This window comes from Caenorhabditis remanei, chromosome III (genome assembly GCF_010183535.1).
Source record: "Caenorhabditis remanei strain PX506 chromosome III, whole genome shotgun sequence".
Classification (NCBI taxonomy): Eukaryota; Metazoa; Nematoda; class Chromadorea; order Rhabditida; family Rhabditidae; genus Caenorhabditis; species Caenorhabditis remanei.
This window is the reverse complement of record NC_071330.1, coordinates 14,566,757-14,588,266: the sequence shown is the minus strand read 5'-3', so window position 1 is coordinate 14,588,266 and position 21,510 is coordinate 14,566,757. Positions and strand designations below refer to the sequence as shown.

General features: G+C 38.5%; 10 protein-coding genes and 1 pseudogene across 11 annotated transcripts; 3 read left to right on the top strand and 8 right to left on the bottom strand.

Annotated features, from left to right (window-relative positions):
• Window positions 1-759: 759 nt before the first annotated feature.
• Window positions 760-1,841, bottom strand: GCK72_011387 (uncharacterized protein; the record flags this gene model as incomplete). The annotated part of the gene is made up of 3 exons (XM_003099616.2): window positions 760-880; window positions 928-1,716; window positions 1,762-1,841. 3 exons carry the CDS (start codon window positions 1,839-1,841, stop codon window positions 760-762), a joined length of 990 nt encoding a protein of 329 aa, XP_003099664.2.
• Window positions 1,842-2,734: 893 nt separating this feature from the next.
• On the bottom strand, window positions 2,735-3,811 carry GCK72_011386 (uncharacterized protein; the record flags this gene model as incomplete). The annotated part of the gene is made up of 3 exons (XM_003099631.2): window positions 2,735-2,852; window positions 2,900-3,676; window positions 3,729-3,811. 3 exons carry the CDS (start codon window positions 3,809-3,811, stop codon window positions 2,735-2,737), a joined length of 978 nt encoding a protein of 325 aa, XP_003099679.2.
• Window positions 3,812-4,257: 446 nt separating this feature from the next.
• Window positions 4,258-4,845, top strand: GCK72_011385 (uncharacterized protein; the record flags this gene model as incomplete). Its single annotated transcript, XM_003099605.2, has 1 exon — window positions 4,258-4,845. One exon carries the CDS (start codon window positions 4,258-4,260, stop codon window positions 4,843-4,845), a length of 588 nt encoding a protein of 195 aa, XP_003099653.2.
• Window positions 4,846-5,606: 761 nt separating this feature from the next.
• GCK72_011384 (uncharacterized protein) lies at window positions 5,607-6,691 on the bottom strand (the record flags this gene model as incomplete). The annotated part of the gene is made up of 3 exons (XM_003099542.2): window positions 5,607-5,727; window positions 5,775-6,563; window positions 6,609-6,691. 3 exons carry the CDS (start codon window positions 6,689-6,691, stop codon window positions 5,607-5,609), a joined length of 993 nt encoding a protein of 330 aa, XP_003099590.2.
• A 675-nt stretch (window positions 6,692-7,366) lies between these two features.
• Window positions 7,367-8,442, bottom strand: GCK72_011383 (uncharacterized protein; the record flags this gene model as incomplete). Its single annotated transcript, XM_003099570.2, has 3 exons — window positions 7,367-7,484; window positions 7,532-8,317; window positions 8,363-8,442. 3 exons carry the CDS (start codon window positions 8,440-8,442, stop codon window positions 7,367-7,369), a joined length of 984 nt encoding a protein of 327 aa, XP_003099618.2.
• A 595-nt stretch (window positions 8,443-9,037) lies between these two features.
• Window positions 9,038-9,611, bottom strand: GCK72_011382 (uncharacterized protein; the record flags this gene model as incomplete). The annotated part of the gene is made up of 2 exons (XM_053728410.1): window positions 9,038-9,128; window positions 9,178-9,611. 2 exons carry the CDS (start codon window positions 9,609-9,611, stop codon window positions 9,038-9,040), a joined length of 525 nt encoding a protein of 174 aa, XP_053587987.1.
• A 562-nt stretch (window positions 9,612-10,173) lies between these two features.
• GCK72_011381 (uncharacterized protein) lies at window positions 10,174-11,228 on the bottom strand (the record flags this gene model as incomplete). The annotated part of the gene is made up of 3 exons (XM_003099555.2): window positions 10,174-10,291; window positions 10,339-11,100; window positions 11,146-11,228. The coding sequence occupies 3 exons, from the start codon at window positions 11,226-11,228 to the stop codon at window positions 10,174-10,176; spliced, it is 963 nt and encodes a 320-aa protein (XP_003099603.2).
• Window positions 11,229-12,303: 1,075 nt separating this feature from the next.
• GCK72_011380 (uncharacterized protein) lies at window positions 12,304-13,368 on the top strand (the record flags this gene model as incomplete). Its single annotated transcript, XM_003099606.2, has 3 exons — window positions 12,304-12,386; window positions 12,433-13,206; window positions 13,254-13,368. 3 exons carry the CDS (start codon window positions 12,304-12,306, stop codon window positions 13,366-13,368), a joined length of 972 nt encoding a protein of 323 aa, XP_003099654.2.
• Window positions 13,369-14,182: 814 nt separating this feature from the next.
• On the bottom strand, window positions 14,183-15,252 carry GCK72_011379 (uncharacterized protein; the record flags this gene model as incomplete). The annotated part of the gene is made up of 3 exons (XM_003099549.2): window positions 14,183-14,300; window positions 14,348-15,121; window positions 15,170-15,252. The coding sequence occupies 3 exons, from the start codon at window positions 15,250-15,252 to the stop codon at window positions 14,183-14,185; spliced, it is 975 nt and encodes a 324-aa protein (XP_003099597.2).
• Window positions 15,253-18,081: 2,829 nt separating this feature from the next.
• On the bottom strand, window positions 18,082-19,750 carry GCK72_011378 (annotated as a pseudogene). Its single transcript has 3 exons — window positions 19,668-19,750; window positions 18,819-19,622; window positions 18,082-18,169 (listed from the first exon to the last, which is right to left on the bottom strand). Coding segments are annotated over exons 1-3 (975 nt in total).
• A 315-nt stretch (window positions 19,751-20,065) lies between these two features.
• Window positions 20,066-21,060, top strand: GCK72_011377 (uncharacterized protein; the record flags this gene model as incomplete). The annotated part of the gene is made up of 3 exons (XM_003099577.2): window positions 20,066-20,145; window positions 20,191-20,895; window positions 20,943-21,060. 3 exons carry the CDS (start codon window positions 20,066-20,068, stop codon window positions 21,058-21,060), a joined length of 903 nt encoding a protein of 300 aa, XP_003099625.2.
• Between the last annotated feature and the right edge of the window lie 450 nt (window positions 21,061-21,510).

Here is a 21,510-nt window from a genome sequence, read left to right as displayed (position 1 = left end):
TTTTCTCTACACACTCAAAATCAACGCGTTTCTAGCTTTCAGAAAAGTAGACGAGGTTATGGAGTACTTGTAATAATATTATAGATCATTATCTACGATTCCTTGTTTTTAATAACTCTTCAAAATAATAAATATATTGCAAACGTTGCTTCAATTCCGTCTCGTGTGCTTTTTTTGTTGTCATTTTCGCTTTTTTAAAAATAGTTTTAGATTGGAGGTACACTCCAGAGGTGGGCGAGAATGAAGGGTTGCCACGTAAATCAGAAGAGGCCAGCCGCTTAACCGCCGAAGGCGGGGAAGACAGGCTGGTACTTAGATAATGAGGTTGGGCAACGTTGCTTCAATTCCGTCATGTGTGCGTTTTTGGTCACTTTCGCTTTTTTTTTTAAATAGTTTTAGATTGGAGATACACTCTCTACGTCTCTCACATGGACATGATAAACTTTACGGAAAGTTAATAATACATTGAGTTTGCTGATTGTGACTTCAAGTGGTCCCCTTGTGCATAATCCCAGCAGTCATATCCAAATCACTACACACTCTGAGCAGGGAATACCGTATTTGTATTCCCAAGGGTCATCCGGCCCTGGGATCTTTTTCGAGTGATGATGTGTAGGTGTTGTTGGTGGGGAAGGGTTTCGTTATTAGTTTTTTTTCGAAATCATAATTCTTAAACAACTGCAAACAATAAATTTTATTTATGATTTAATGAAGTGGCATAGAAAAATGAGCAGAAATAACAATAAAACACAAATTCAATTATGACAATACCAGAATTTCCAAAACTCCCTCTTCATTGTCAAAGTGAACGTTTGCAACTACTCCATCATCTCGCTGAACATCAACTCCTCCATAAATAGATCTTGGGTAACCAAAGATGCTGAAAACATTGGAAATATTTCTAGTAGTATTGACAAACATTCTTACATTCTTTGATGATCTTGTGGATCGACAGTATCTTGAAGTGACGGTAGTCCAAATGCAGTGAAGTTTTTGCTAAGGAAATTGCTTTGGATGGATAAGTATTGAAGATTTGGAAACTGTCCAGACTTCCAATCGTTCAAGAATGAAGTCATATCACGATCAGTTAAAGTAGACCAATTTAACTGAATTAAAGTACTGTTCCTCATGGAATTCAAGTGTTCAGTTGTGATCCAGTACGACTTCCAGATATCAATGGACTTCGAGTTGAATGGAATTAATGGAGGAGACATGGAAAATTCATGACGGATAAGTAAGCGATCAGTGACTCTCAATTTATCGAAAATCTCAATCACATGTTCATCAGAAAAGTTTTTGCCACTGATATGGAGTTCTTTGATTTCGGACTGTCGGCTAATGATAAAATCAATAATTGGCATGTTGATCACTGCAGGAATTGTAGTATAAAACTTTGCAGATTCAATGCCGCAGTTGAAAATTTTTGAGAGATGGAAGAAGACAGTCTTCAATCCAACAAATCGATCATCCCAGAAACTATAGAGCTCATACTCTGAGTGGCGGCTAATCGTTACTGTAGACTCCATAAAAGTACGGGTTCCGTGCAGAATGTATTTCGATTGAGAACTATTCTCATACATACGAAAAGAGTAGACATTGGATGGAGCTAGGATATGGATGAAGCTATAATTATTGTTCATGCGAAGCTTGAACTTTCTGCTACCGGATAACGGGATGATCGAGAGGGATCTTCGGGAGCATTGGGATAAATCGAATCTGGAATTGTCATTAATATTTTTTGAGTCTCAGTTAACAACTTACAATTCAATGGGATCCAATAATTCTAGAACATTTCGAAGAGCCACAATTGGAAGACGGAATAATTTGAACGGCTGGGACATTGTGGAGAGAAATAGAAGGGAGAGAATCAATGAGATGTGCGGGAGACCAACACTTGAGACAAACAGGGGAGAATCAATAAATGGGGTCCTTCGATGGAAAATTCTAGAAGGCGGTGGTCTCTGGGAATGCAAACATGTCGATAGAACTGCATAGGCTTGGCCGTTGGGAATGTACACTATTTGCCCAGACCTGATGCTCAACAACTTTCGTGTCCAAGTCATTTGAAAGAAATATATTTATTATCTTGAAGAGTTATTACAAACAAGAAGTAAACAATCGGGAACTCAGCACGTTGCCAGCTCCCGAAAAACTCCGTCATATCTTTATCTGTAAATGTAGACCGGTCTAATTCTTAAAGGTGGACTAAGGTCAACTCTGATATTATCATAGAATAATGTATGTGTACCTGTGAGTTCATTTTCATATCGAAAGAATTTGAAAAATCGGTCTGAAACCCGCTGAGAGCGATCGCCGGTGAAAATTGGCATCATGGCCCAGAAATTCGACTTTGGCCCCGCTGAGAACTAGCGGCCAAACAGTTTGGACATTTTTGGGGATGTGGAAAATTCTAGAAATTTCACTTTCAGGTTTTCGTATTGTTTTTCTACCATTTTTGTTCCTTTCAATTTTTTCGTTTTCTATCAAATTCATTGAAAGAAAACAACAAAAATGAGCAGAAATAGCGAAAAAATCACCGAAATGCCCAAACTTACCGGTGATCGCTTTCAGCGGGTTTCAGACCGATTTTTATAATTCTTTTGATACGAAAATGAACTCACAGGTACCCATACATTATTCTATGAAAATATCAGAGTTGACCTTAGTCCAGCAACTACAAACAGTAAACTTTATTTAAAACTTAAAGAAGAAACATAAAATAGGAACACAAATATTACAATACCATCATATTCAGAACTCCATCTTGATTGTTGAAATAAACATTTGCAACAACTCCATCATCTCTCTTAACATCAACACCTCCATAAATGAATCTTTCCACACCAAGAATGCTGAAAACATTGAAAACATTTCTAGTATTATTCACAAACATTCTTACGTTTTCATATGAAATTGTGGATCGTGAGTATGTTGAAATGGCGGTAGTCCAAATGGGGTAAAGGTTTTGCTAAGAAATCTGCTTTGAATGTATAAATATTGAAGATTTGGGAACTGTCCAGATTTCCAGTTGTTCAAAAACAATGTCATCTTGTCATCAGTTAACGTAGAACGATCTAGGTGAATTACTATACCGTTTTTCATTGAATTCAAGTGTTCAGTTGTGATCCAAGCGGAATTCCAGATAAACATGGATTTCGAGTTTAATGAAATTGATGGAGGAGGCATAGAAAATCGATGACACATACTTAGATGGTCAGTGACTCTCAATTTATCAAATATCTCAGTTACGTTCGTATCAGTAAGATTTTCCCCGCCGACAAAGAGTTCTTTGATTTCGGACTGTCGGCTACTGATAAAATCGATAATCGACATGGAAATCACTGCTGGAATTGAATAAAACTTTGCAGACTCGATGGTACAGTTGAAAATTTTTGAGAGATGGAAGAAGACAGTCTTTAATCCGACATATCGATCATCCCAATAACTAATGAGTTGTTGCCTCGACAGATAGACAACCCTGACAGTAGAATCCATAAACTTCCAGGTTCTTTCCAAAAACCAACTCGGCGGATGAGAACGATTGTAACCGATACGAAAAACATGGTCATTGACAGAGATAGAGAGGGGAGACGCATTCACAACAAGTTTGAATTTTCGACTACCCGATAGCGGTATGATAGATGCCGAATTTAGAGAGCATTGAGATAGCTCGAATCTGGAATATAAAATAGTTGGTGGTTTTTTCTGGGTCCCGAGGGGAAACTTACAAGTCAAGTGGGTTCAGAAACTGCAACACATTTCGAAGAGCCACGGCAGGAAGGTGGAGCAGTTTGAACGGTTGTTCGGTCATTGAGACAAGAAATGGAAGTAGAGAATCAATGAGATAAACGGGAGGCCGAGTGTGGAGAGGAGAGCACTGCGGTCACGTCACTAGAAAATTCTACGAGGGAGTGGTCTCTGGGAATACAAATACACAAATACGTCGTTAGATTGTGATGGATTTCCACAGATCCATCCATCTAGACATAGACAATGGGATCATACTCACCGAGTGTCCGGTCGCTAATTCATTCATTTTAATAATGAACCAACACCGACCGTTTACTATCTTCTTCCTTCCCGCCGTCGCCCTTCGTCACGTTTTTCAATTTTTTAATTCAATTGAGTTGTAGGTTTTACCTAAGTTTTACCTGAATAAGCCCCTCACAAATTAATTTTATTCTATATTTCAGATTCGAAATATCTCAATGTTCACGAAAGGCAACAAATATCATATCCGGAACAAAACGTTTTGAAATGTCCATAGAAAGCTCATCTGGATCGATTGTTTTCAATAATTACTCATTTATGGTTATTGGAAGACATCGTCAAGCTGAATATCCTCCGACTGGAATCCGGGTTTTCGACGGTAACACTGTATCCGCTGACGTCGGTTACTTATCCGAAAATGAACTTCTGATCTATTGGGACTGTCCTTACATAGGATTCAAGACAGTTCTTAGTCACTTGGTCCACCTTTTCAACTGTACCACTTCACACCTCGGTCTGACAAATATGAGTATGCCAGCTGACATTTGCTTGTCAATTGTTGAATTAATAAGAAGTCGTCAAACTGTGATTGACAGTTTAGTGATATGTTCGAGTACGATGAGTGATGAAAATGTCTTCAGAATAGTGAATCGACTCAAAGTCATTGAGTACTTGGAGATATATCAGGACCCTCCGAGAGATCTTAATATTTCATTCACATCGAAATCGGTGTATATAACTTTCTCATCATGGATCACTTTGAAACATCTGAATTCTATGAAACATTGCACAGTGATACGATTAAGAGAGTCTACTCTAACCGACGAGGATATGACTTCATTTCTGGAGAGCTAGAATTCTGGAGAGTGTCCGAATCTTCAGTATCTATCAATCAGAAGCAACACGCTGAGCAAGAACTTTACGGTATTCGGGTTACCATCACTACAGGATGAAGTCAATAAGCAATGGTTTGAGAAACGGTAAGCTTATAACGTTTTTTGATCGTTAAAGTTCCAATTTACTGTTACAGAATCTGTGGAATCACACCAATTATCTATTGTCCGGTGGAATTCAAACGAGATGATGGAGTTGTTGCGAAGATTCATTTTGATAAAAACGACGGAGATATACAACTTATGGTGATGTGAAAGTATTTCGTTTGCTCAAGATATTCAAACGATGTGAGAGGAGTGCTTGCAATAATATTGAAGATCATGATCAACGACTTTGTGATATCTCTTCAAGATAAAAAATATATTGCTTTTGAACTTTTTTTGGAACACTGAGATAATGAAGTTGCACTCAGGTATGCAAGGATGAGGCAATGAAATTTTTAATTAGGCCATGTGTGCGTTTTTGGCTATTTGATAATTGCGGTGTCAAGTGGTCCCCTTGTGTACATTCCCAAAAACTGTATGAAACTCACTACACACTCTAAGGAGGGACATATTTGTATTCCCGATGGTCCAGGGATCCTTCTCGAATGATGACGTGTAGGCCTTTTTGGCGGGAAGTCGGAATTTAAAATTGAATCAACTCCAAAAAGTGAATTTCATTTAAAACTTGATGAAGAAACATGAAAAAAGAAGCAAGAAAAACAAGAAACAGGAACACAATTACTCCAACAACATCATTTGCAAAACTCCCTCACCATTGTCGAAACGAACTGTTGCAACAACTCCATCATCTCTCTGAACATTAACACCTCCATGAATTGTTCTTGGCAAACCGAGGATGCTGAAAACATTGGAAATATTTCTAGTAGTATTGACAAACATTCTTACTATCTTTTTTGTTCTTGTGGATCAAGAGTATCCTGAAGTGACGGTAGTCCGAATACAGTGAAGTTTTTGCTCAGAAAATTGCTTTTGATGGATAAATATTGAAGATTTGGAAATTGTCCAGATTTCCAGTTGTTCAAGAATGGTATCATATCACGATCAGTTAATGTAGTCCAATTTAACTGAATTACAGTACTGTTCCTCATGGAATTCAAGTGTTCAGTTGTGATCCAGTACGACTTCCAGATATCAATGGATTTCGAGTTGAATGGAATTAATGGAGGAGTCATAGAAAATTCATGACGGATAAGTAAGCGATCAGTGACTCTCAATTTGTTGAATATCTCAATCACATATTCATCTGGAAGGTTTTCACCATCGACAATGAGTTCTTTGATTTCGGACTGTCGGCTAATGATGAAATCAATAGTTGCCATGTTGATCACTGCAGGAAATGCAGGATGAAACCTTGCAGATTCAATGACGCAGTTGAAAATTTTTAAGAGATGGAAGAAGACAGTCTTGAATCCGACAAAATAATCATCCCAGAAACTAAGGAGCTCACCCTCTGACTCGTGGCAAATCTTTACAGTAGACTCCATGAAAGTACGGGTTCCATGGAGAATATATTTCGATTGGCGGCTATTGCTATACATACGAAAAGAGTTTATATTGGATGGAGCTAGGATATGGATTGAGTGAGATGATTTGTTCACAATAAGCCTGAACTTTCTGCTACCGGATAGCGGGATGATGGAGAGGGCTCTTCGGGAGCATTGGGATAACTCGAATCTAGAATTGTCATTAATATTTTTTGAGTCTCAGTTAACAACTTACAATTCAATTGGATTCATTAATTGTAGAACATTTCGAAGAGCCACAGTTGGAAGACGGAATAATTTGAACGGTTCTTCGGTCATTGCGATGAGAAATGAAAGGGAGAGAATCAATGAGATGAACGGGTGGACACTAGAGAGCTAGAAATCAATAAACGGGGGCCCTCGATGGAAAATTCTAGAAGGGGGTGGTCTGTGGGAATACAAATACACAAATACGTTCTTAGAGTGTGATGGATTCCTTCTCAACCGTATAGGTCAGGTCTCTGGGAATGTACTCTGTTTGCCCAACCATGCGTATCAGACTGTTAATCGGGGATTTTACAACCATTGCCTTTACCGATTTTTACTCCAACAATCCCTGGGCTCTTCTGTGGGAAATAATTAGTGTAATGCAAAAAGATGTAAAATTGAAAATGAATAGAAAACATCCGCGGTAGAGCGTGTTTTTTCAACTTGTGGCCATCTGGTGCCCATCGTCGTTATCTATGTAGTGCCCCATTCCGTTTCGAAACCGAAATTGACAGAATAGCAGCAAGAAATGCACGCGCTCCCGTAAGTAAACTCGCAACTCAATGGCATTTGTAGGTAAGTCTAGAAACTCAAGACTAGTCTAGAAGAACATACGGTGCCAACAGTACAATAATTTTTTAGGATAACAAGCAACTGCAAACATTAAATTTTATTAGAAACTCAATGAAGAGACATGGAAAAAGAAAACAAAAAGAACAAAAAGAACAAGAAAACAGAAACAAAATTTTACAAAACCAGAATTTGCAAATCTCCATCTTCCTTGTCGAAAAGAACAGTTGCAACAACTCCATCATCTCTTTGAACAGCAACACCTCCATAAATCCATATTATAAAACCAAGGATGCTGAAAACATTGAAAAGATTTCTAGTATTATTCACAAACATTCTTACCTTTTTATATGAGGTTGTGGATTTACAGTATCTCGAAGTGACGGCAGTCCAAATGCAGTGAAGTTTTTGCTAAGGAAATTGCTTTGGATGCATAAATATTGAAGATTTGGAAACTGTCCAGACTTCCAGTCGTTCAAGAGTGATGTCATATCACGGTCAGTTAATGAAGACCGACCTAGGTGAATTGTTGTACAGTGCTTCATTAAATTCAAGTGTTCCGTTGTGATCCAAGCGGAGTTCCAGATAGAAATGAATTTAGAGTTGAATGGAATTGATGGAGGTCTAGAAAATTGATGACACAAAACTAGATGTTCAGTGACTCTCAATTTATTGAATATCTCAATCACATATTCATCAGAAAGGTTTTCGCCACCGACATAGAGTTCATTGATTTCGGACTGTCGGCTAATGATAAAATCGATGATTGGCATGAAGAATGCTGCTGGAATCGGATGAGAAAACCTCGCATTTTCAGTGGGACAGTTGAAAACTGCTGAGAGATGGAAGAAGACAGTCTTTAATCCGACTAGCTTATTATCCCAGAAACTAATGAGCTTCTGCTTCGACTCCTGATCTGACTGATGGGAAATTTTTACAATAGACTCATTAAAAGTACGGGTTCCATGCAGAGGATATTCTGATGGAGAGTCATTGCTATGAATATGGAAAGAGTAGCCGTTGACATGGATAGAGTTAGTAAACTCGTTCATGTGCAGTTTGAACTTTCTGCTACCGGATAGCGAAATGATGGAGCGGGCTCTTTGGGAGCATTGGGACAATTCGAATCTGAAATTGGCATTAATATTTTTTGAGTATTGGTGAACAACTTACAACTCAATTGGATTAAGAAACTGGAGCACGCTTTGAAGAACCAGTGTTGGGAGGTGGAGTAGTTTGAGCGGTTGAGACATTGTGAAGAGAAATGGAAAGGAGAGAATCAATAAAAAGAGCTGGGACTCACAGTGTCGGGAAGACTGAGGGTCCTCTTAACATGAACACCACAGGAGGAGATCGTCTGTGGGAATGCAAATACCTCAAGATAGGGTCTAGACTGTGTTAATGAGGTTTGTGCAAACACTAAAAAGGAACGTCATCACTTGAGAAAGATCCCCGGAGAAAGATCTCTCATCGTGATTTATACAGGAGGAGTATTGGGTCAAGGAGATGGTTTCTAGTAACACCTGCGCAGTAGAACAGAACTTTCCTAACATTGCCAAACATCGAAAGCTCCATGACCGTTAACAAGCCAAATTTCCCGTTTTTCCTTTCTTGTAAAGATAGGCCGTGAAGTCTATGCCCTCTGACTTTTATTGGTAAGTACTCAAGATTCGGCAACTCAGCACGTTGCCAGCTCCCTAAAAACTCCGTCATATCGTTATCAGTGAATGTAAACCTTAAGCGACTGGAAACAGTAGATTTTATTAAAAACTTGATGAAGAATTATGGAAAAAAGAACAAAAGGAACAATGAAACAGAAAATATTATTATTCATGGTCGAAAACATTCTTAGTGTAGAAACGAACTGCTGCAACAACTCACTCCATCATCTTTTTGAACATTGACACTTCCATAAACAGATCTTAGGTAACCAAGGACCCTAAAAACATTGGAAATATATTAAGAGTAGAATTCACAAACATTCTTACGTTCTTCTATGATCTTGTGGATTTACAGTATCTTGAAGTGATGGGAGCCCAAATGCGGTGAAGGTTTTGCTTAGTAAACTGCTTTTGGTAGATGAATATTGAAGATTTGGGAACGTTCCTGACTTCCAGTCATTCAAAAACAATGTCATATCATTCTCAGTTAATTTAGATTGATTCAGTCTAATAACTATACAGTGCTTCATCAAATTCAAGTGTTCCGTTGTGATCCAAGAAGAGTTCCAGATTTCAATGGATTTTGAGTGGTTCAATGGAATTGATGGAAGTTCAGAAAATTGATGACACAAAGCTAGATGTTCAGTGACTCTCAGTTTAGTAAATATCCCAATCACCTTTCTATCAGAAAGGTCTTTGCCACCGACAAAGGGTTCTTTGATTTCTGATTGACGGCTACTAATGAAATCAATAATCGACATGTAGTTCGCTGCTGGAATCGTAGGATCAAACTTCCCACACTCAATGGGACACTTGAATACTCCTGAGATATGAAAGAAGACAGTCTTAATTTCGATACGTCTATTTCTCCAGAAACTAATAAGCTCCTGTTTTCACAGCTTTGACTCCTGCTCTGACTGGTGACAAATTTTTACTTTAGACTCCATAAAAGTACGGGTGCCAGACAGAGGATATCCAGATTTCGAATATTCGCGACTAGACAGTGTTGATGAGAATTCTTAAATATATGGCCTTTAGGGAAGATGGTCCAGGGGAATGTACAAATCACTGTGTCTCGACTAGTTCGATTCGTTGTAAAGAGATATGGATGGAGAGAATAAATAAACAGGACAGGGACTAATTGTGTGCAGACACCATAGGAAACGTCATCACTTTGGATTTTCAGTACTCTTTAGAGATAGTAGAAGCCGCTCAATCTTCGTCATATTGTTATCTGTAAATGAAACGACAGAAAACAATAAATTTCATTTTAAACTTAATGAAGTAACATGGAACAAGAAGAATAGTGAAAAAGAAAAAATGTTACAACACCAGAATTTGCAAAACTCCCTCTTTATCGTTGAAACGAATATTTCCAACAACTCCATCATCTCGTCGAACATCGACACCTCTATAAATCTCTCTTTCTATACCAAGAATGCTGGAAAAACTGGAAATATTTCGAATAGAGTTTCCGTACATTCTTACGTTTTTTCATGCGATTGATCTCCAGTGAGTGACGGAAGTCCAAATGCGGTGAAGGTTTTGCTAAGAAAACTACTTTTGATGGATAAATATTGAAGATTTGAATATTGTCCAGACTTCCAGTCGTTCAGAAGCAATGTCATATCAGGATCGGTTATTGTAGACCGATATAATTGAATTACAGTACACTTATTCATTGATTTTAAGTGTTCCATTGTGATCCAAGAGGAATTCCAAATAACGATGGATTTTGTGTTGAATGGAATCGATCGAGGCACAGTATATTGATAGTTCATCTCTAGATGATCAGTGACTTTCAATTTATCGAATATCCCAGTCACATATTCATCAGTCAGACCATCTCCCCAAATAGTGAGATCTTTGATTTCAGACTGTCGACTACTAATCAAATCAATAATTGACATGTAGATCACTGCTGGAATTTTATCCGAAAATCTTGCGTAGTCAATTGCGCAATCGAAAACTTTTGAGAGATGAAAAAGAACTGCTTTCAATCCGACATGTCGATTATCCCAGAAACTGACAAGCTCGTGCTCTGAATGAAGGTAAGCCTTTGCAGTAAACTCCATAAAAGTACGCGTTCCATGCAAAACATTTTCCGATAGGGGGCTATTGTTATAAGTACCAAAATAGTGGCCATTGACACTGATGGTGCTACGCTCGTTTATGCGAAGATTGAACTTTCTGCTACCGGATAGGGGGATAACGGAGAAGGCTCTTCGGGAGCATTGAGATAGCTCGAATCTGGAATTGTCATAGGTATTTTTTGAGTCTAATTGAAAAACTCACAACTCAATGGGATTCAGAAACTGCAACACATTTCGAAGAGCCAGGGCTGGAAGACGGATAAGTTTGAACGGTTGGGGAGTCATTGAGGCGAAAAATAGAAGGAGAGAATCAATGAGATGAGCGGGGGACCGACACTTGAGACAAGAAGGAGGGAATCAATAAGGGTCCGAGGAGTCCACTGCCCCAATGGAAAATTCTAGAGCGAGGTGGCCTCTGGGAATACAAGTAGACAAATACGTTGTTAGAGTGTGGTGGTCAGTACCACCAGTATTTGCTCAAGGAGATGGTTTCTGGGAATATATACAAAGGATAGAAGTTGAGAAACTTGGACACTGGGATCACTTGAAGAGCCGCAATTATCAAAATTTCACAAGACAAATTTTTTCAGTCCGCTTGCTAATCTCAAAGACAACATTGTGAATTTCAAGGATTGAGTTGGGCGGTGGGATGATTCTGGCTTACTAGGGATGGCCTCCAGGTGACCGTGGAGTTGCGGGACGTGACCTATATCGTTGGAAAGCTGAGAAAACGCTGATTGTCAGAGGGTCCAAACTTTGACCTCGTTTTTCTCGAATACAGGCTTCGAGGGCAGAAACTGAATATATATTTGGAATCAGCGTTTTATCAGCTTTCCAACGATATAGGTCACGTACCGTAACTCCACGGTCACCCGGAGGCCTTCCCTAGTTAGTTCGCACCGGGTGGTATATACGACGAGATTGCGGGAGGGATGCAATCTCTCTGTTGTGTAAACTGAAACTACTACTTTGATATGTTACTGCTATCTATCATCCATAGTCGATAATAGATACTGAAGATGTTTTAGAAGCAGCAGCACTATAAGAATGTCCATAGATATTTCTGGAAATTTCTCTTTCAGGTGGAAAGGATTCCGCGAACTTTGAGTTTTATTGGAAATATAAAGAAAGTTTTATAGTTTCTAAAGTCTCTAACTTATTCCAGACATTGTAGCATTCATTTCAATGTGTGAATTCCCCGAAACCATCTCTAACTCTGACCACTCACTGCGATGAGGGACGTATTTGTATTCCCAGGGGTCTTCTCCTTCTGAGATACTTCTTAAGGAATCGTCTAGTGTCTGCACACAACTGGTCCCCCATCCTATTTATTGATTCTCTGCATTCATTCCCCTTCATAATGTCCCTACAACCGCTCAAATTATTCCATCTCCCTACACTGGTTCTTCGAAATGTGCTCCAGCTTCTTAATCCAATTGAATTGTAAGTTTTTCACTAAAACTAAAAAAAATATTAATACCAATTCCAGATTCGAATTATCCCAATGCTCCCGAAGAGCCCTCTCCATCATCCCGTTATCCGGTAGCAGAAATTTCAAGCTGCAAATTGACCAGTTTTCTAGCTCCATCCATGTCAATGGCCACATTTTTCGTATTTATAGCACGCGCGCCCAATCGATATACATTCCGCATGGAACACGTACCTTTATGGAGTCTACAGTAAAGATTTACCACCGCATAGAGCATGAGCTCGCTAGTTTTTGGGATAATAAGCTAGTCGGATTGAGGACTGTCTTCTTCCATGTCTCAAAAGTTTTCAACTGTCCTACCGAATGCGCCAGGTTTTTTTATGCAATTCCAGCAGTGATCTACATGTCGTTTATCGATTTTATTAGTAGCCGTCAGTCTGAAATCAAAGAACTCACTATTTGGGGAGATGGTCTGACTGATAAACATGTGACTGAGATATTTGATAAATTAAGAGTCACTGATCATCTAGAGATGAGTCATCGATTCTCTAGGGCCCCATCAATTCCTTTGAACTTGGAATCCATTGTTATCTGGAACTCCGCTTGGATCACAACTCAACACTTGAATTCAATGAATAACTGTAGAGTAATTCATTTGGATCAGTCTACATTCACTGATAGTAATATGACATCATTCTTGAACGATTGGAAATCTGGACAATATCCAAATCTTCAATATTTATCCATCAATAGTGATTTTCTGAGCGAACGCTTCACCGCATTCGGACTACCGTCACTTCGGGTTACTGTAAATTCACAGATGTATGAAAGAACGTAAGAGTATTCACAAATTTCATTCGAAATATTTCCAATGTTTTCAGTATCCTTGGTTACTCAAGATTTATATATGGAGGTGTCGATGTTCAACGAGATGATGGAGTTGCTGCAAAAATTTATTACGACAATAATGGCGAGTTGAAAATTCTGCTGTTGTAATAACTTTGTTTCTTTTTTTATTTTTCTCCTTGTTCCTTTTTCAATTCTAGAAGATCTTTAAAATTATCTTGACACTCTTTATAATGTCCAATAAACTATTTTTGCTGGGCACACCCTTTTTTATTTTTTTATTTTTACCCCTCCTCACCCAAAAACCAATTTCTCCCAAAAAATAATTTTGAAGTTATTAACAATGCAAAAACTGGGACTCTTTTGGACAGGTGCGGCAAAAAATGTTGGCACGTGCGCCTTTAAGGATTTGCCACTCGTCATACCTTGTGAGGTTAGAAGAAGACGTGTGTATAATCAGCGTGTTTCCAGCTTTTAGAAAAGTATAATTATGCCTATATTCTGAAAATTAAGAATTTTTTGGTTAAAGACGCAGAGCGCCTGGTTTCTCTCAATTTCTGTCCCATGTCCTGTAAATCTGTTACATCCTATGTTTTCCTGATCAACACTGTAATTCTGCACATTTTCAGCTCATTCTGATCGCCACTGTTGCGTTTGTGCGATCGAGCCGTAAGCGAGTTATTTAGAACAGGTTTATTTACAAACTGATTTCCATAGGAAATAACAAGTTAAATAAGTAGAGCACGTGAACTAGGGTGCTAGGCCAGGTTTCTATATCTCACGGATATAACAATTCTCTTTCTTCCTGAAATGTGCAACAACTTCTGAATACAATTGAGTTGTAGTTTCTGTATTTTTCGGAATCATAATTCTAAAGCACATGCAAACAGTAAACTTTTTTTTAAACTTAACGAAGTAACATGGAAATAGAAACAAGATGAACAATAAAACGGAAACGAAACTATTAGAACAACAGAATTTGCAAATCTCCATCTTGATCGTCGAAACGAACTTTTGCTACAACTCCATCATTTCTCTGAAAATCGATAGCTCCAAAAATAACTCTTGGCGAACCAAAGATGCTGAAAACACTGGAAATATTTCGAGTGGAATTCACAAATATTCTTACATTCTTGCATAATATTGTGGATTGACAGTATTTTGAAGTGACGGTAATCCGAATGGAGTAAAGTTTTTGCTAAGAAAACTGCTTTTGATGGATGAATATTGAAGATTTGGAAACTGTCCAGACTTCCAGTCGTTCAAAAACAATGTCATATCATGATCAGTTAATGTAGACCGATGTAGTTCAATTACTATACAGTGCTTCATCAAATTCAAGTGTTCAGTTGTGATCCAAGCGGAGTTCCAGATAGAAATGGATTTTGAGCTGAATGGAATTGATGGGGTTATAGAAAATTGATGACTCATTTCTAGATGGTCAGCGACTCTCAATTTATCAAATATCTCAATCACATGTTCATCAGAAAGGTTTTCGCCACCGACATTGAGTTCATTGATTTCAGACTGACGACTACTGATAAAATCGATAATCGACATGTAGACCACTGCTGGAATTGTATTCAAAAACCTGGCGCATTCAATTGGGCATTTGAATACGTTTGAGAGATGGAAGAAGACAGTCTTCAATCTGACATGCCGATCCTCCCAGAAACTAATGATCTCACGCTCTGAATGGTGGCGAATCTTTACTGTTGACTCCATAAAAGTACGGTTTCCATGCAGAATATATGCCGATTGAACGTCATTATTATACATACGAAAAGCGTAGTCATTGACATGAATGGAGCTAGAAAACTGGTTCATGTGCAGCTTGAAATGTTTGCTGCCGGATAGTGGTATGATGGAGAGGGCTCTTCGGGAGCATTGGGATAACTCGAATCTGGAATTGCCGCCATTAATATGTTTGGAGTCTTAGTGAACAACTTACAACTCAATTGGATTCAATAATTTTAGAACATTTCGAAGAGCCACAATTGGTAGATGGAGTAGTTTGAACGGTTGGGGAGTCATTGTGGCGAGAAATGGAACGGAGAGAATCAATAAAACGATCTGGGGCTCGCAGTGTCGGGAATACTGAAGGTCTTCTCAATATGAAGATCCCAGGAGGAGAAGGTCTGTGGGAATATTAGTGTGAGGAGTCTTCTAAGAATGAATGATCGAGTGCACACACTATGGAGAGATGGAAAATTCTAGAAGCGTAGGGTCTCTGGGAATGCAAACACGTATTTTATTAGACTGTCGAAAAACTCCAACCAATTATCTTGTCGTATAGACTGCAAAGCTTGTTCAATTCAGAAAAATTAAAAACTAAAGAATGTTGGTGAAATAAAGTTAGAAATTATATAAAAGTTTTATTTTTAAAAGTTTTATAATAACACAATACATTTAACAACTGCTTGTCAGATTCATTGTGACAAACCCATTCTAATGAACATACTCATGACCTTGATAACAATCTTACAAGGACATGGAAAAATGTTTTCACTTTTGACAATACCTTTGAGCAGAAACAAAACTCGATAACCATAACTACATAGTAGCAGTTTTTGTTTAACTCTGCTCTGCCGGTTTTATTTTAGTCTTCTAGTGAGAATTCTCCATTTTTATTGAATAAACCATTAACTTTTTCAGACACCGTTTGGCGGTTGTTTCCGGAAAAGTTTCGTCTGTTGCCTACAAGGCAGCTGGAATGAAGCAACTTCCACGGTCTAGTTTCTGTCTCTCTGATGGCAATGGAAACATGCATCACTTCGCGGAGACGCACGTAAACACCGAAAATCAAGCAATCTTCCAAAAGGTTAAAATTGTAACCCCGAAACTGGAAAGTGAGGAAGAGGAGTCAATTGATGATCTTGCACACAAGGTTATGGATGCGATGAAAAAGGAATTCGTCCAAACAAAGATCTTCGAAAATGGTCTTAACCTTGACATAGCCAACATTGACTTGCTTCAAAAGTTCCAAACGGTGGTTGTGAGAGGAAAGGTTTTTAGCGTCTTCACTGCTAACCAGTTCTTGAGAGTGTGGTTGGGTAACGACGATGCAAAACTTTTCTCTTGTGATTTGGTGGACGAGGACTTGGATTTTTGCTATTACGGCATGAAAACAGCAGAGATCAATTCGAGACAATCGAGTATCCTTTACAAGAGCATTTCTCAACTCGTGTCGGACAAAGACACTCAATGTCTGAAATTGAGAGAGATAGCTCTTACTGGAAAAAGAGCAGCTCTATTGGTCTACAAGAGTGAAGGGGTGATGAAGTTGACTATCGAAACCACAAACGAGTCCGAGTAATTGGCACCGATGGTATGGACGGGGAGGTTGCGGGAGGGAATCTCTCCGTTTCCTAATCTGAAACTACTTGTTCGGTAAGTTTTTGCTGTCCATCATAGATAAAAATAAAAACTGGAGATGTTTCAGAAATCTCACTCGAAGAAAAACTATGGATATTTTCTGGAACTAATTTACAATATGGAGAATATGGACTTGTGGATTCAAATGGTCACCTTGTGTATATTCCCAGAAACCATCTCTAAATCATACACTGTGATGATCGACATATTTGTATTCCCAAGGGGGGTACTTCTCCTGGGATCTTTCTCAAGCGATGAGGTTACCTTCTCCCTATTCTATTTATTGATTCTCTCCCATTCATTTCTCGTCACAATGTCCGAACAACCGTTCAAACTACTCCGTCTTCCAACTGTGGTTCTTCGAAATGTTCTACAATTATTGAATCCCATTGAGTTGTAAGTTTTTTTTGAAAGTAGAATTTGAATTTGAGAATAAGTACATATTTCAGGTTCGAACTATCTCAATGCTCTCGAAAAGCGACATCTATCATCCCTCTATCCGGTAGCAAAAAGTTCAAACTTCAATTAGACCATTTGTTTGACTGTATTACGGTCAATGATAACATATTCCGTGTCTACCGAAAAGCTCACGAATCGAAGTTTCCTCCACAGGGAACCAGAAGATTCATGGAGACCACAGCCAACGTTTGTCATGTTTCTGACTATGAATTAATCAGTTATTGGGATAATAATTATATCGGATTGGCTACAGTATTCTTCCAAGTGTCCAATGTGTTCAGTTGCCCCATTGAATGCCTGTTTCCATACAAAACTATGCCTGCAGAGGTCTACATGTCAATTATTGAGTTTGTCAGCAGCCAACAGTCTGAAATTAAGGAATTAAGAGTTAATGCCGATTCCTTTACATATGATAATGTTACAAGGATATTTGACAAGTTGACGGTCACCGACAGTCTAGAAATGGATGCTAGATTCTCAGAAGATCCAAACATTCCATTTACAGCCAAGTCAAATACTATTTCCCATTCCTCCTGGATTACTGCCGCCCACTTAAATTCTATGAAGCAATGTGTAGTTATAGAACTGGCAAGGACGACTCTCAACAATGTCGATATGAAAGCTCTTCTGGAAAACTGGAAATCTGGAGAATATCCAAACCTTGAATACCTATCTATTGATAGTGATCGACTTACCGACAACTTTACGGTATTCAACCTGCCGTCACTTCAGGATACTGTCAATCCACATTTCTTCAAGAAGATGTAACAGTTTATTTGTTGTCTAGACTTATTTTAATTCCACCATTTTTCAGTGTTCTCAATACACCAAGAGTCATTTATGCTGCCATCGATATTCAACGAGAGGATGGAGTAGCTGCTAAAATTCATTTTGACGTTAAAAACAAATGTTTAATGCTTCTCGTCCTTCAATAACTGTTCAGAATCTTTGTATATTGCACTCATGTTTTTCAAAAATAATAAATATATGTTTTAATAATACGATTCCCGTGTTCCACTATTCAAAAAGTTAATTAGCCAAGTTTGTGGTGTCCTGATTGCGATTTGCACCAACCGGAGCTCTCCATGTTGCCAGCTCCCCAAGAACTCCGTCATATCTGTAAATGTAGTATGGTCTATTTCTTATGCGACTGCAAGCAGTGAATTTTATTCAAAATTTGATGAAGAAACATGAAAAATGAGCAAGAAGAACAATGAAACAGGAACCCAATTATTACAACACCAGAATTTGCAAATATCCTTCTTTACTGACGAAACAAACTCTCTTCGAACATCAACACCTCCATAAATAGATCTTCGAAAACCAAGGATGCTAAAAACATTAAAATTATATTTAGAGTAGTATTCGCAAGCATTCTTACCATACTTGCAACGGGCCGGGCCGGGCCGGGCCGATTTGAGAATTTTCACCGGCCCGGCCCGGCCCGGCCCGGCCCGGCCCGGCCTGGCCCGGGTCACAGTACAAAAATTTGAAAATTTGAATTTTTTTGAAATTTTTTTGATTTTTTCGCAAAAAAGTCGAATTTTCGACTATGTTTTTACATATCGATAAAACTCAAGTGTACATAGGATTTTTGACTATTTTTGATGAAAATTTCAAAAAATTTCGAAAAATTTTGTGAAAAAATTGTGCTCATTTTTTGACTCCGGGCCGACCGGGCCGGGCCGGGCAACTTTCTCTACCGGCCGGGCCGGGCCGACGGGCCGAGCCGGGCCGGGCCGATATTTTGCAAGTCTGATTCTTACTATCTTTTATGATCTTCTGGATCGACAGGATTTTGAAGTGACGGTAGCCCGAATGCGGTAAAGTTTTTGCTTAGAAAATTGCTTTTGATGGATAAATATTGAAGATTTGGAAATTTTCCAGATTTCCAGTCGTTCAAAAACAATGTCATGTTATAATCAGTTAATGTAGACTGATCCAGTTCAATTACTATACAGTGCTTCATTGAATTCAAGTGTTCCGTTGTGATCCAAGAAGAGTTCCAGATATAGATGGATTTTGAGTAGTTGAATTGAATTATTGGAGGTCTAGAAAATTGATGAAACATAACTAGATGTTCAGTGACCCTCAATTTATTGAATATCTTAGTCACTTTTTTATCAGAAAGGTCTTTGCCACCGACAAAGAGTTCTTTGATTTCTGATTGACGGCTACTAATGAAATCAATAATCGGCATGTAATGCGATGTTGGAATCGTAGGATCAAACTTCGCACACTCAATGGGACACTTGAATACTCCTGAGATATGAAAGAAGACAGTCTTGAATCCGATATGTCTATTTCTCCAGAAACTAATAAGCTCCTGCTTTGACAGCTTTGACTCTTGCTCTGACTGGTGACAAATTTTTACTTTAGACTCCATAAAAATGCGGGTTCCAGACAAAGCATATTCATCTTTCGAATGTTCGCGGGTGATTCGAATACGAAAAATGTGGTCATTGACACGGATGATGCTACTAAACTCGTCCATTTGCAGTTTGAAATTTCTGCTACCGGATAGGGGGATGATGGAGAGGGCTCTTCGGGAGCATTGGGATAATTCGAATCTGGAATTATCATTAATATGTTTCGAGTATTAATGAACAACTTACAACTCGATTGGATTAAGAAACTGGAGCATTTTTCGAAGAGTCACAATTGGTAGATGGAGTAATTTGAACGGTTGTGGAGTCATTGTGGCGAAAAATAGAAGGAGAGAAGAATCAATGAGCGGTGGATAAGGGAGACCGTCACTTGAGACAAGAAGGGGAAAATCAAATGAAAATTCTAAAAGAGGTCGGTCTCTGGGAATACAAATACACAAACTCGTCGTTGTCCCTTTGTGTAAATTCCCAGAAACCATCTCTAAATCACCACACACTCTGATCAGGGACCGTATTTGTATTCCCAGGGGGTCTTCTCCTGCTGGGATCTTTCTGAACGGACTGTCTGCACACAACTAGTCCCATATCTATTTATTGATTCTCTCCCTTCTATATTTCTCTTCGCAATGCCCCAACCGCTCAAACTACTCCACCTCCCTACACTGGTTCTTCGAAATGTGCTCCAGATTCTTAATCCAATTGAGTTGTAAGTTTTCCACTAAGATTCAAAAAATATTAATGACAATTTCAGATTCGAGTTATCCCAATGCTCCCGAAGAGCCCTTTCGATAATCCCGCTTTCCGATAGCAAAAAATTCAAGCTTTGCATGAACAATAATTATAGCTCCATTCTTGTCAATGACCACGCTTTTCGTGTTCGTAGAAATTACCAATGGGCATATATTTTGCATGGAACCCGTACTTTTAAGGGGTCAGCAGTAAAAGTTTCCTATCATTCAGAGCAGGAGCTTGGTAGTTTTTGGGATGATCGAATTGCCGGATTGAAAGCAGTTCTCTTTCATCTCTCAAACATTTTCCATTGTCCTATTGATTGCACGAGGCTTCCACCAGGGCTTCGCGAGTCGATTATCGATTTTATAAGCGGTCGACAGACCGAAATCAAAGAACTAGATGTTGGTGGACGGAACCTTATTGAAGAACATAGGACTAATATATTTGATAAAATAAGAGCCAACTCAAAATCTATGATCATCTTCTTCTCGTACTGGGTCACTATGGAACACTTGAATTTAATGAAGAACTGTACTGTAATTACGCTCTTCCAAACTACATTAACTGATAACGATATGACGGAGTTTCTGAAGAGTTGGCAACGTGGAGAGTTCCCGAATCTTGAGTACTTCTATATCAGAAGTAAACAACTCAACAAAAACTTCACAGCGTTCGGGTTGCCCGCCCTAAGAAATACTGTCGATCCACAGAAGTATGCAAAGACGTAAGAATATGCTTGAGTTATACTAGAAATATTTAGAATGTTTTCAGCATCCTTGGTTCCGAAAGAGAGATTTATGGAGGAGTTGATGTTCAAAGAGATGATGGAGTGGTTGCAAAAATTTGTTTCAACAATGAAAATGGAGATTTGCAAATTCTGGTCTTGTAATAATTGTTTTAATGTTCTTCTTCTTTCTATTACCATGTTACTTCATTAACATTTAACGAATGTACTTTTATTCTCCCCTCCCCCTCCTAAATTACCAACTTTTGTAATGTTGTTGAACCTCAAGAAGTTTTTTTGTGAGGTGACCTACTTCTTGAAAACTTTGAATTTTTGCTGCTTTTTTATCGTAAGATTTATATAAAGGTCATGATGAGTATATCCGTTAAAATGGGTTTGTCACAATGAATCTGACAAACTGTTGTTAAATTTATAATTTCTCAATTTATTCCATTAGAATTCTGTTAAAGAAACTTCTTCAGTCTAATGAAGGACATTTTTGCATTCCCAGAGACCCTACGCTTCTAGAATATTCCATCAAGCCATTCTCTCCATAGTGTGTGCACTCGATCAGTCATTCTTAGAATCATTTCCACAATCTAATATTCCCAGAGA